At 41.1% G+C, this 13,500-nt stretch overlaps 1 protein-coding gene across 1 annotated transcript in view; it reads right to left on the reverse strand.

The window, feature by feature from the left end:
- The window catches only part of LOC138760442 (stonin-1-like), a 182,877-nt gene that overhangs the window by 43,952 nt on the left and 125,425 nt on the right, over positions 1-13,500 (reverse strand). Inside the window, exon 10 of the mRNA XM_069931028.1 lies at positions 3,031-3,273. Coding sequence (XP_069787129.1) covers positions 3,031-3,273 — 243 coding nt within the window. The remainder of the gene's footprint in view (positions 1-3,030; positions 3,274-13,500) is intronic.

Genomic DNA, 13,500 nt, shown 5'->3' on the forward strand with positions numbered 1-13,500 from the left:
AAACTGGCCTGTTCTGTGCTGTAAGTGGTTATATATTCCCTTGTAGATTCAGTAACATGCTGTTCAAGAATGTATTCGATGAAGTCCTCCTCAAGGTTGCCTCGATCAACTTGATTCACCCAATCTATATGCATATTAAAGACCCCACAATAACTGCTGATCCAGTTAAAAATTTTATTTTTAAATTTAGACATACAGCACAGTAACAGGCCATTTTGGCCCATGAGTCTATGCTGCCCAACTTACACCCCATTAACCTATACCCCCAGTACTTTTTTTTTTGAATGGTGGGAGGAAACTCACGCAGACACCGGGAGAACATACAAACTCCTTACAGATAGCCAGGATTCCAACCCCAGTCCTGTCCCTATCGATAGCGTTGTAAAGGCTTTGAGCTAACCACTGTGCCAACCGTGCTGCCCTTACCTGCCTCTGATGTTTTTTGGTTTATTGCCTGTGCCACTGTAATGTTATTATTGGGTGGATGTGGACAACACCGACTAGTGATTTTTTTTTTGGTTTTCCTGTTCCTAATCTCTACCCAAATAAACTCAACATTTCGCTCCTTAGATCTTACATCATCTCTCACTATTGTCCTGATCTCATCCTTAACTAAAAGCACTACCCCCCACCTCCCTTACCTTCCTTATTATCTGATAATCTTGGATATTTAATTCCCAATCCTCTCTACTCTGCAACCATGTTTCTGTAAGAACCACTAAATCATCCCCCCTTGTACTAATTTGTGCCACAAGTTCATTGACCTTGTTTCAAATACTCTGGGCATTCAGATCAAGTACCCTTATATACAATGTGCTTTTAATATCTGGTCATCTTTGCCCCTTTTGTGCAATCTTTATCCTCTCTACTCTTCTAAAAACTTTTGCTTTTACTTTTTAACACCATCTTTTACTTCATCCATCACTTTTCAATCTTCTGAACCCACCTCCCAACCATTTAGCTTAAAGCCCTGTCCTGAAGATTTGCCAGGATCTAGATCCTATCACAGATCAGATGGAGTCCATCCCTTTTGAACAGTTATTTCCTTCCTCAGTACTGGTGCTAGTGTCCCATGAATTGGAACCCACTTCTCTCACACCCATCCTTGAGCCAACTCCCCATGCCAATTTGCACATGACTCAGGTTGTAATCCAGAGATGACCACTTTCTTGGTTCTGGTTTTCAATTTGGCCCCTAGGACCTCAAATATCCTTAGCAGAACCTCTTTCCTGGTTTTACTTGCATTGTTGGTACCCACATGGACCACGTCAACTGGATCTTTCCCCTCTCACTGCAAATTCCTCAGCAGGTCAGACAAGAGGTCCCGAACTCAGGCACATATAACCACATAACCACTTGCAGCACAGAACAGGTCAGTTCGGCCCTACTAGTCCATGCCGTAACAAATCCCCACCCTCCTAGTCCCACTGACCAGCACCCAGTCTATACCCCTCCAGTCCTCTCCTCTCCATGTAACTATCCAGTCTTTCCTTAAATGTAACCAACGATCCCGCCTCAACCACATCTGCCGGAAGCTCATTCCACATCCCTACCACCCTTTGCGTAAAGAAATTTCCCCTCATGTTCCCCTTATAATTTTCCCCCTTCAATCTTAAACCAGGCCCTCAGCACAGCTTTGAATCTCCCCCACTCTTAATTGAAAAAGCCTATCCACATTTACTCTGTCTGTCCCTTTTAAAATCTTAAACACCTCTATCAAGTCCCCCCTCAATCTTCTACGCTCCAGAGAAAAAAGCCCTAGTCTGCACAACCTTTCCCTGTAATTCAAACGTTGAAATCCTGTCAACATTCTCGTGAACCTTCTCTGCACTCTCTCTATTTTGTTTATATCTTTCCTATAATTTGGTGACCAAAACTGTACACAGTACTCCAAATTTGGCCTCACCAATGCCTTGTACAATTTCATCATAACCTCCCTACTCTTGAATTCAATACTCCGATTTAAGAAGGCCAACATTCCAAATGCCTTCTTCACCACACCATCTACCTGAGTATCAGCCTTGAGGGTACTATTTACCATCACTCCTAAATCCCTTTGTTGCTCTGCACATCTCAATAGCCTACCATTTAATGCATATGACCTCTTTAGATTTGCCTTTCCAAAATGTAACACCTCACACTTACCTGTATTAAATTCCATCAGCCATTTCTCAGCCCACACCTCCAGCCTTCCTAAATCACCTTTTAATCTACGGTAATCTTTCTCACTGTCCACAACACCACCAATCTTTGTATCATCCGCAAATTTGCTTATCCAATTCTCCACCCCTACTTCCAGATCGTTAATATATATAACAAACAATAGTGGACCCAGGACCGATCCCTGAGGAACTCCACTAGTCACCATCCTCCAATTGGACAAACAATTTTCTACTACTCCTCTCTGACACCTCCCATCCAACCATTGCTGAATCCATTTCACTACCTCAGACAGAAGTAAATCAGTGGAAGTTGAGGTCAGCATAAAAATGTTGAGAGAAATATATCAGTCAAATGCTCCAACTATGCACTATATAGAAATGACATCAAAAGATAGGGAAGATTAACGAGAATTAGACCAGATAATAATCATGTTGCTCTCAAAGATTCAAGCCTGGGATCTCAGATTGAGATTTGTCTGATTTCACTATAAAAAGTGAATTGAAATGTCAGGTCAGTTTATAGACAATATCATGCAAGCAAAGAATGCCTGATGAAATATGATAAGGGATTGGAAGAGAAAAGAGGTGAAAAGGAGAAAAGAACCAGATTTCTGAACAGGAAGGTTGCAAAGTAAACCGCATTTTTTTAAAAAACTGAAGAATTCCACTGAGGTGAAGAAATTAGGAAACACTGCTGTAACCATCAAAAAAAAAATTTTTCAAGATTAGCTGGTCCACACATTAGGCTGGAGGGAGTGAATTCTAACAATGTCAACATACAGCCAGACATTTACAAATTAGAGCTGCACATCAGGAGCGTAAATGCCATTTTACCAGCAAGAATAAACAGAAAATTGTACTTATTTACTTCTTCTCTAATTTCTTCTTCTGGCTGTTCATCACTGGAACCATCACCTTCGTCATAACCTTCAAGGGCTTTCAGGTCTTCTGCACAAATAATTCCAAATATGCCACTCTCTTCCTCGTCTTGCAGATTTCCAATTTCTTCATCAGATGAAGTGTCATTGGTCCCATCCAGCTGTGGGATGTAAGATGTTTCACCAGTGACATGCGGCTCTTCAGAAGTTGCTGCAACCATAATCTTATTCACCTGAATGAAAAATATAACATTTTGTTCACTTACTTAAACAAATAATAAACATCCAAAAAAAAAAATCAATGACCGTAAATACTACTGTAATCATAAAATCTCCAAATGGATTAATGTTAACAGGTATCCACATCAGAGCTCCAATGAACACTTTAGAAAATTAAGATACTAAAATTAACAACTTGTATTCTCTGAAAAATCTGTGAGAAAATAACAAGAATTTTTAATAATTTTTTAAGGTCATATATTGTGGGAATTTATAAAGAGAAGCAAAATTTGTCATTTTGTGAACACTGGAAAACCTAGCAAAGCAGCATAAATATACAACATGAAGTAATCACTCAAATCACTCAACATTAAACCAATTGACAAGGAAGGCTCTTTGTTAAGTGACAAAGTAATCCTCAACTTAGGAAGGCTGCAGACTAACACTGAAACCTCTTAAAATGATCCCTCCATTGAACATTTAGCTACCATTTCACAGACCATCATTATTACCTTTTCTCAGGGGATTTTCTCCAGCCAATAAATAGCCCCCTCTATAATCTTCTACTCCCCAAACACACCTATATGAACAACCAGTCTTTCAAAACATTTCAATACCCCTTTAAACCCACTATTCTCATAGACTTGTCCCTTATCAGTTTGCCTTTTTATTAAAAAATTTCACCCAACCCCCCCCCCACATATTTATATTCTCTTCTTTCCAAACACTGATATTTAAAGGCCCCTCAAAGGTCAACGAGGTCATTGATATGTGCACAAGAACAAGATACACATGCACACAAAACATATCTTTCAACTGACTCCACTCCAATCATCCCATTTTATCCTCCCCAGATTCCCAATAACTCCCCCCAGATTCTACCCCTTCCCACTGAGCCATCACGTCTTCTTGCAGACATGAACCCCCCCCCCCCCCCACCGGGAAAATGCACAGTCACAGCAAAACTCCATACAGATGGTGCGAGAGGACAGGATCAACTGGAGCATCTTTCATGCTCTTTTTGCAGGGAGAAAGAAATGGTGGCTTGGAAACTCAGGAAAGTAAGAATTGATGTGTCTTGAAGAAAATCCACATTCCAGAAGAGGTTGCTGGAGGTTGAGAAATGCATGAAGGCAGATAAATTCCTGGGGCTTGATCAAATGTATCCAAGGACATAGTGGGAAGCAGGAGAAGAAATTGCTCTGGCAGAGATAATTGCATCATTGTTAGCCACGGGTGAGGATGGTTAACAAGCCAGAAAACTACAGGTGATTGAACTTTATGTCAGACATGGGTAAGTTAATGGAAGGAATTCTGAAGGGAAAGATCTACACAGTTGTTTTCAAACTTTTTCTTTCCACTTACCTACCACTTTAAGTAATCCCTATTCCGTAGGTGCTCTGAGATTAGTCAGGGATTACTTAAGGTGGCAGGTGACTGGAAAGAAAAAGTTTGAAAACCACTCTTTGAATCATACATAAATAACTGCTTGTGTGCATGGTTTCATAACTCTAAAGGAAATAGACTAATGACAATTTTTTTCAAGCAAATATTTCAGTGGTTCTTAATCTTTTTACCCCCACTCACATAACACTAAGTAATCCCTTACTATCACAGAACACCTATAGCACAGGAATTACTTAAGGTGGTATGTGAGTGGAAATAAAAAGTTTGAAAACCACTGATCTACATGCATCTTTATCTGAGAGGTCTGATTAGGGGATAGTCAGCACAGCTTTGAGCCTGGGAAAGCAGATCTCATGAATTTAATTGACCTTTTTTGAAGGGTGTCCAAGTACAATAATGAGGGAAGGAGGTAAACAATGTCTACATGGACTCTGGCAAAACCTTTGACAAGGTCTCACACGGTAAGCTGACCCAGAAGATCAGATCACATATGATCCAGGCTGAGCTAGCCAATTGGACCCAGAAATGGCTTGATGGTCAGAGCTCAAGATCAAGTTTATCATGATTGTATATGGCAACTTCCTTCCTATTCACTTGTATAATCGCTGTATGCCAAGTTAGGGATTTGTCTGCGAAGCATTTCTTACATAAATCAGTAACAAAAGTCCAGTTAAATTTTCTCACAGTCTTTAATATTAAACACAAAAGGGCTAACTTCTATACAATACTGATTGATCTTAACAAGCAACTTTCCATTATAATGTCCCTGTAATGTTCTATTTAACAGTAACTTTTTATTTAATGTTGCATAGCAAGATGATCAATAGAAATTGTCAACCTGTAACTCATCCTAGTTCTGGTTTCCAACTGCCCATGCTGCTGTAGAACCTTCTTTTAAACACACTAAGATTTACCTGCGGATGCTCCCTTGCGCATGTGCTGAACCCAACTACAACCACCATGGCTCCCTCTCGCAGCCATTCATTGCCAGGCCTGAACCAAGCATGAATGCATCAATCTAATCCATGGCGCATGCACACTGGCAGACATGCCAGCCCCGGCTGAAGCCACCACCAAGCCAACGACGCATGCTCCGGCCATACTCAATCTCCATAAGCAGTGCTGGTTCTTGTGTCTGCATCGTGCAGGAAGAGGCCTACGGATCTCAGGACATCACAGTCGCCCACAGCACAAAGAGCAGGTAAGTAATGAGCCCAAGGCTCTTACACTATACATACACAACCTGCCGAAACAGCATTTATCCAGACCACAGTGCACACACAATATACAGTGCAATTTAATATTGTGTGTGTGTGTGTGTGTGTGTATGTATATACATACACACACATATATATGTGTGTATATATATACATACACACACATATATATGTGTGTATATATATACATACACACACATATATATATGTGTGTATATATATATACATACACACACATATATATATGTGTGTATATATATATACATACACACACATATATATATGTGTGTATATATATATATACATACACACACTTATATATATGTGTGTATATATATATATATATACATACACACACACACACACACACACACACACGTATATAAATAATTTAAATAAATAAGAAGATTTACTCATTTACAGGATACTGTCAATTTTGCAGCCTTTTACTCGGTTACAGGATACCGTTCATCAATTTCACAGCCTGTGGGAAGAAGCCATTTCCCAGTTTGGCAGTCCCAATTTTGATATTCCTGCACTTCCTTCTCGATGTATCAAACATACTGAGCACTGGATAGAAAGGGTCTTTAATAATTCTTTTAGCCCTATTTAAGCAACACTCCTGGTAAAAGACAATAGAGGAAAGTGATGTTTTCAACCGCTTTGATGATCCTCTGTATTAATTTTCAGTCCAAAGCTTTGCAGCTACCGTATCACACAATAATGCAGCCGACAGTACATTTTCAATTGTACTCCTGTAAAAAAGTTGTCAAGATGGGGACTGGTAGCCTTACCCTCCTTATCCCCCCTAGGAAGTTCAGGCCCTGCTGCAGCTTCCTCACAATGAGGATGTGTTGTAGGTCCTGGATAGGTTGTTCTTTACATCCACATCAAGGTACTTTGTGCTCTCCACTCTCTCCACAATGGAACCATTGATGTGTAATGGAGAATGGGTGACCTTCTTCAAGTCTACAATTATCTCCTCTGCCTTGGCCATTCAGGTTGTCATTTTTTGCACCATTTTACAAGCCCCCCCAACCTCTTCTCTGTAAATGGATTCATCATTGTTGCCAATGAGGCCAACTATTGTTGCATCAGCCATAAACGTAATGATTCTGTTTGAACCGAATCTGGTGGTGCAGTCACGAGTCAGCAGTATGAACAGTGATGGGCTGAGCACAAACCCAAGGTGTGCCAGTACTCAGAATCATTAGACTTGACAATTTGCCCCAACCCAAACTGACTGTGGTCTTTACGTCATCAAGTTCAGAATCCAGATACAGAGAGTGGTGTTCAGTCCCAGCAAGAACAGTTTATCCACCAGCTCTGAGGTCTGATGTTGTTGAACGCCAAGCTGAAGTTAATGAACAACAAACAGCCTGATGTTTGAGGCATTGTTCTCTGGATGGGTCAGGGCAGAGAGGATGCTACTAACAGAGAATTGTTATTCAGACTGGAACCAGTGGTTTGCTTCAGGGATCAATATTGACTGTTGTTTGTTACTTTTATTATCTTGAATGACAATTTAGTTAGCAGGGTAACTTTGTAGATAACAAGAGGTGGCATAATGTTCAGTGAAGAAAGTTCTGAGATTACAACATAATCTAGATAATCTGATAAAGTGGGTCAAGGAATGGCAGACGGAATTTAACAAGCAGAGAAGTGCAAGGTGTGACACTTTGTTAGGATAAATCAGGACTTGGCAAATTAAACCAGATTGAAGACAGATGGGATTGCATGATGTGGAAGAGAGAGTAGATGTAGAAACCAGAGCTCCATGAAAAGTAGCAGTAAAAGGAGGCAAATACAGTTAGGAAAGCGAAAAAAAGTAAGAAAAACAAACTAACAGAAAGGGTAATAGGTAAGAAAGAAATGAGGAGGAAAGAAAGAAAATCTTCCCTGGCAGCCTCAATTGTCCTGTAGCAACCAGGAGAGGCAGCCTTATGGCGATGAAGATGGTGGGGCCTACTTCAGGGAAAGGCATCTCATCAAGATCGGTGAGGGATGGCTATGATGGTGGTGATGGGGCCCACCCGTCGGCAGGTCCAATGCTGCGGTGGTGGGGCCCACCCGTCGGCAAGTCCAATGCTGCAGTGGTGGGGCTCACCCGTCGGCAGGTCCAATGCTGCGGTGGTGGGGCCCACCCGTCACCAGGTCCAATGCTGCGGTGGTGGGGCCCACCCATCGGCAGGTCCATTGCTGCGGGAGCGACACTGCCTGCAGTGTGAGGAGAGCCCTGTGAACAGAAAGGCCAGCAACAGTGCTGGCGTCGGGGGCATGGGAGATCCCAGCCCTGCATTGGAGGGCCAGGAAAAAGCACAGGCAGTACCATGAGAGTGATGTTGCCTGCAACACAGGAAATCTGTACCCAACATGGATGCTTTGTTGGCGGGAAGAGTGAGCCCAGTCACACGTCAGAGGCTTCAGGGAGCAGTGCGGACAGAGTCAAGGGAGTGACACCACCAGTGAAGCAGGATAAGCCCCTTGGACAGTGGGAGTGGAGCACAGGCAGAGTAGGTGAGTCAGACCTCGTGTCTGAGGCGTCGGGAGTGATGCGGACGTGAGGTGGAGGCCGACAGGCATGGAGGCCTGACATTTCATGCAGGGGGGAAGAAAGAAGATATATCATGGGGAGAGGGAGGGCTCAGAGGCCTCCATAAGAGACTGGATGGAAGGTGTGGTGGAGACCTCAGAAAACAAAATTCTTTAAAAATTAAAAGAACCATCAAAGGGGATGGGAGAGATTAGGAGGGCTATTGGGGATTTGTCTGGGAGAGTAGCTGAGGTGGAGGAGAGGGTTGAGGAGGTAGAAGAAAATGTAGGGAAAATAGAAAATGACAGAGATGCCTGGGTAAAAGAGAAAAAAAAATGTGGGAAATATTGGACAGGCTGGAAAATTTTAGCCATAGAAATAATGTAAAGATTGTAGGGGTTAAGAAGGGAGTTGAAGGGAGGGACCCAGTGGCTTTCTTCAGGGAAAGGATCCCTAAGATGCTGGGCAGGAAAGAGTAGGGGGAAGGGGGAAACCTCCAAATAGAAAGGGCCCTCTCTCTTTCCACAGCCGGGTCCAGGTCAAAGACCTCTTTCTGTCCAGATTAGAATCCTGAGGTATGAGGATAGGGGGCAGATTCTTTGAGTGCCAGCTATGGGTGTGAGTGAAAGAGGAGGTCCAGTGGAGTTTAAAGGGGATTTTACCCAGATATCAGTACAGCACTAGTAAAAGGGCGTAAAGAATTTGACCCAGTTAAGAAGCTCCTAAGGCAAAAGAGAATTAATTTTACACTGCTCCATCTGGCGACCCTGAAAGGGATGTTACTCTTTTGGAGGGGGGTGGGGGGGAGAAGAAGATTTTTTTTTAAATATAGAGGCATTGAGGTATATAAATACCTCAATTGCTGCTCAGGACAATCCCTGAGGAAATCCACCGGGATAACGTTAAAGATAAAGGCTATAAATACTGTAGATATAACAACAAAAATTATTATTGAACTTTCTTGTTACTAAAATAAAAACTAAATAAGAATTTGTTCGGAGCTCTGGGGTGGTAAGGGAGGCTGTGAAGTGGGTAGATGGGTGCAATGAGCTCGCTCCAGGATATGGAGGGATGGTGCCAAGATTTGATGTGTTGGTGCTGGGAGGGGGGAAGAAATGGGGGCTACTTGGGGTTTTTTTTTAAATAATAAATTGTGTGGAAAAGATGTAAAGATAATGTTATTTGTTTGATTTTTTTTAACTTTTGTTTGTTTCTCAGAATTTATTTTGAATGCGATCAGCAGAGCAAAAAGGACGAACATCATGAACTGAGTGAGGTGGAAAATGTTTTGAGGGAGATAAAGGGAGGGAATATGGAGAAAGAGTACCAGGGCAATGGAGAAAATGGTTAAGTTCTTGAGCTTTCAAGGTCAATGGCTTAAATGGATAGGTGAAGAGGAAGTGAGTCTTGACACGTTAAAAATTTCAGGTGAATGTGGCCTTTTTACAAGAGACACATCTCGCATGTAAATAAGCATCAAAAATTAAAAAAGAGTTGGGTGGGACATGTGATAGCATCCTCCTTAACTCCATGTTAGGGGAGTAGCCATTTTAACAGAGAAAAATGTTCCAGTAAAGGTGGAAGACACGGTCATAGACCTAGTGTGAAAATTCACAATGGTACACAGTCAAATATATTCGGAACGCAGACACTAATACACCCCCAATTTTGGCTATGAAAAATTTATCCCAAATGTCTTTTTACTCTTAGCAGAAGGGCAAGAAAATGTCTTAATTGGAGGGGATTTTAATTTTTTTTCTTGGATCTGGCATTGGATAAACCTACAAAAAAAGTGACGTCAGGGTAGCAAAAACAAGCCCTCATGAAAGACACTTGGAGACATTGGGATCTGAGGGAGAGGGACTACTCCTTCTACTCAAAACATGATTCTTATACCAGAATTGACTTGTTTCTAGCCTCAACCCAGCTAGAGGGCAGAATTGTAGAAACTGAGTGCATGGCAAAGCTATTATCACATCATTCACCTTTGACTTTATCCATTATCATGCCAAACAAGCTGCAACATATAGGTGATGCCTTAATCCATTGCTATTGAAAAAAGACATAATTTTGTAGTTTTATCAGACCTAAAATATAAATATTTTGCAAGTCAAACTGTACCTCTACTGCCAACAAATTTCTGTTATGGGATACATTAAAAGCTTATCTAAGAGGACAAATAATTGGATACACTAGAGGCATTTAAAAAGAGTATATGAGGGAGGTCAATGAATTGGAACAAGAGATGACTCAATTGGAAAAGGATTACCAAAAAAAAAAAATCAGGCTCTGAGGAAGAAAACAGACCACTAATAAATAAAAAACTGATGTATAATACCATGCAAACATCAGATGGAAAAAGCAATATTGAGATCCAAGCAAAGGTACTATGAGCTAGGGCCAAGAACCCATAAAGTATTGTCTTGGCAGTTGAGAGCAGAGGAAATTGCAAGTATAATTAATGTAATTCAATAAGAGGCAGAAGGAATCTCTTATAAACCAAAAAAAATAAATGAAGGGGCATTTAGGCAATGCAATTATACATATCTGAATCAATGGGTGGCTTCAATAAAAAGGAGGAATATCTGCTTAATTTGGAATTATCAAATTTAGAGCCCAAGGAGCAGGAAGGATTATATACTCCCTTCTCTGAGGAAGAAATAGTAAAAACACTGAGCTGGTAACAGACCAACGGGTCTCCAGGAGAGGATGAAATCCTGCCCCCCCCCCCCCTAGAATTCTACACCAAATTTAAGGACCTTTTAATACTACTGTACATGGACATGGTGGAAATGGCAGCTGAGACCCTTACTCTTCTGAAAATGTTTTCAATAACAATAATTAAAGTAATTCCCAAAAAGGATAAGGACCCACTAAAGCCATCTTCCTATAGTCCAAATTCACTTCTGAGAATGTATTATAAAATAATAGCCAAGGCACTAGCAAACAGATTGGCTCAGTAATTGCCGAAGTTAATAAATCCACATCAGATGGGGGTTTGTGCAGAAAAGACGATTGGCACCCAATATAATTAGGCTACTTAATATAATACATCTGGCACAGTTAAGGGCAGACCCAAGTATAGCTGTGGCACTAGATGCAGAAAAAGCTTTTGATAGACTAGAGTGGGACTTTTGATTAAAGTGTTGGAAAATTTCAGATTGGGACAATCATTCATATATGGCACTATACCATAAACCTAAAGCCAAGGTTGTTACAGACAGGCAAATATCTTCAGTTTTCCCACTGACCTGGTCTAGCAGACAGAGCTGTCCCCTGCTCTATTCAGATTAGCTACCGAACCATTAGTGAAAGCCATTCGCTGGGATCCAGGCATTAAGAGATTTAAAGTGGGCCAGAAAGAACATAAAATCAACTTATTTGCGGATGTGTTAATATATTTGACAGAACCAGTAGGGTCATTGACCAAGTTACAGACTATATTTTTATGGTAAAATCTTGGGATACAAAATCAATTATGATAAGAGTGAAATAATGTCACTAACAAAAGGGAATTATGAGGAATATCAATGAGAGAGTAAATTCAAATGGCCACAAAAGGAGATTAAGCTTCTGGGTATAAGGGTGGACAAAAATCAACAAAATTTATATGAAATGAATTACCTCCCCCTACTTAGGAAGATTGAGGAGGACCTACACAGAAAGACAAATCTGCCAATAACATTGGTGGACAGGGTTAAGTGCATTAAAATGAACATGATGCCAAGGCTACAGTATCTTTTTCAATCTTTGCTCATACCATTGCCCCAGAGTTTCTTTAAAACAATGACTTGGGATTGGTGTTTGGGAGAAATGAGCTCCCAGACTTCCAAAAAAATACTATTGGGCAGGCCAGTCAAGGTTTAGCGCATCATTCTTTGAAGAGGACAGTATACCCTCCTGGGCACAAATTGGTCTAAACACAAGGGAGAAGATAGCAGGAGAAATAATATATAAATGGGATACTAAATTAATAATCCAAAAAGCAGACAGCCCTTTATTAAAGCATATAATTCAAATGTGGCAAAAGATAAACCAGATTATTGGGTCAAAAGTAGGGCTGTCCCTCAAAACACCCCTAACTCAGAATAAATTAATTCCTATGATCATGGTTAATAAGATACTAGACACCTGGTTCCAGAAAGGGATCAAGTGTATTGACAGTTATGAGAAGGGGCAGTTCATCATTCAAGAGATTAAAAAACAAATTTATCAAAGAAGACATTCTTCTGCTATCTGCAATTAAAATCTTTTTTGAGGGACAAATGAGGCCCATCTGTTGTGTAGTGTCATGGAGGCTCCAATTCAAAAGGGGATCACACATAAATTCACCTCTGATATGTATATCCTGTTCCAAAGCAAGTACCTGAAGCCGGGTCTCCATATATTGAAGCAAAGCTGGGAGTCAGACTTAGGAGCAACAATTTCTGAATGATGCTGGTCTGACTTCTGTCAGGACAGCATGACGGCGGTTATCAACTCCAAGTATAGGCTGGTGAAACACAATTCTTTGCACCAGCTATACCTTACACTGCAAAAATTGCATTAGGTAAAACTGGAAATCTCAGGATTGTGTTTTAGATGTGGCATAGAGACAGGGACCTTTGTGCATTTAACCTGCACCAAAGTGAGACCCTCTGGGGTAGAATTTGAGAACATTTTGGAAAAAATTACAGGGGTGGAATCGCCACAGGATCCAGCGTTGTTCCTGTTGGGGGATATTATGGATGCAAGAACAAGGTTGTCCAAACATCAAATTCAATTTGTAAGAGTTGCTTTGGCGGTGGCCAGGAAATGCATAACAGTTACCTGGAAATCTGACTCTCAGCTAAGCATGATGGAACTCAGAGATGCAGAGCTGTGTTCCCCTGGAAAAAAAATTACCTAAAACTTCAGAGGGAGACATGATGCGTTTGTAAAGGTGTGGCAGCCATACTTGCGATACATTGAGGCACAAGTGTGATTAACCTTCCCAATGTCTCTCCCAAAAGGAAACAGTGGAGAATAGGCTCATACAAGTCGCAGAATGTCGAGAATGAGGAGATCATTTAGAGGCCTGGCCTGTACCCGCCCCCTCCCGCCCC

Source organism: Narcine bancroftii, chromosome 4, assembly GCF_036971445.1.
Source record: "Narcine bancroftii isolate sNarBan1 chromosome 4, sNarBan1.hap1, whole genome shotgun sequence".
Classification (NCBI taxonomy): Eukaryota; Metazoa; Chordata; class Chondrichthyes; order Torpediniformes; family Narcinidae; genus Narcine; species Narcine bancroftii.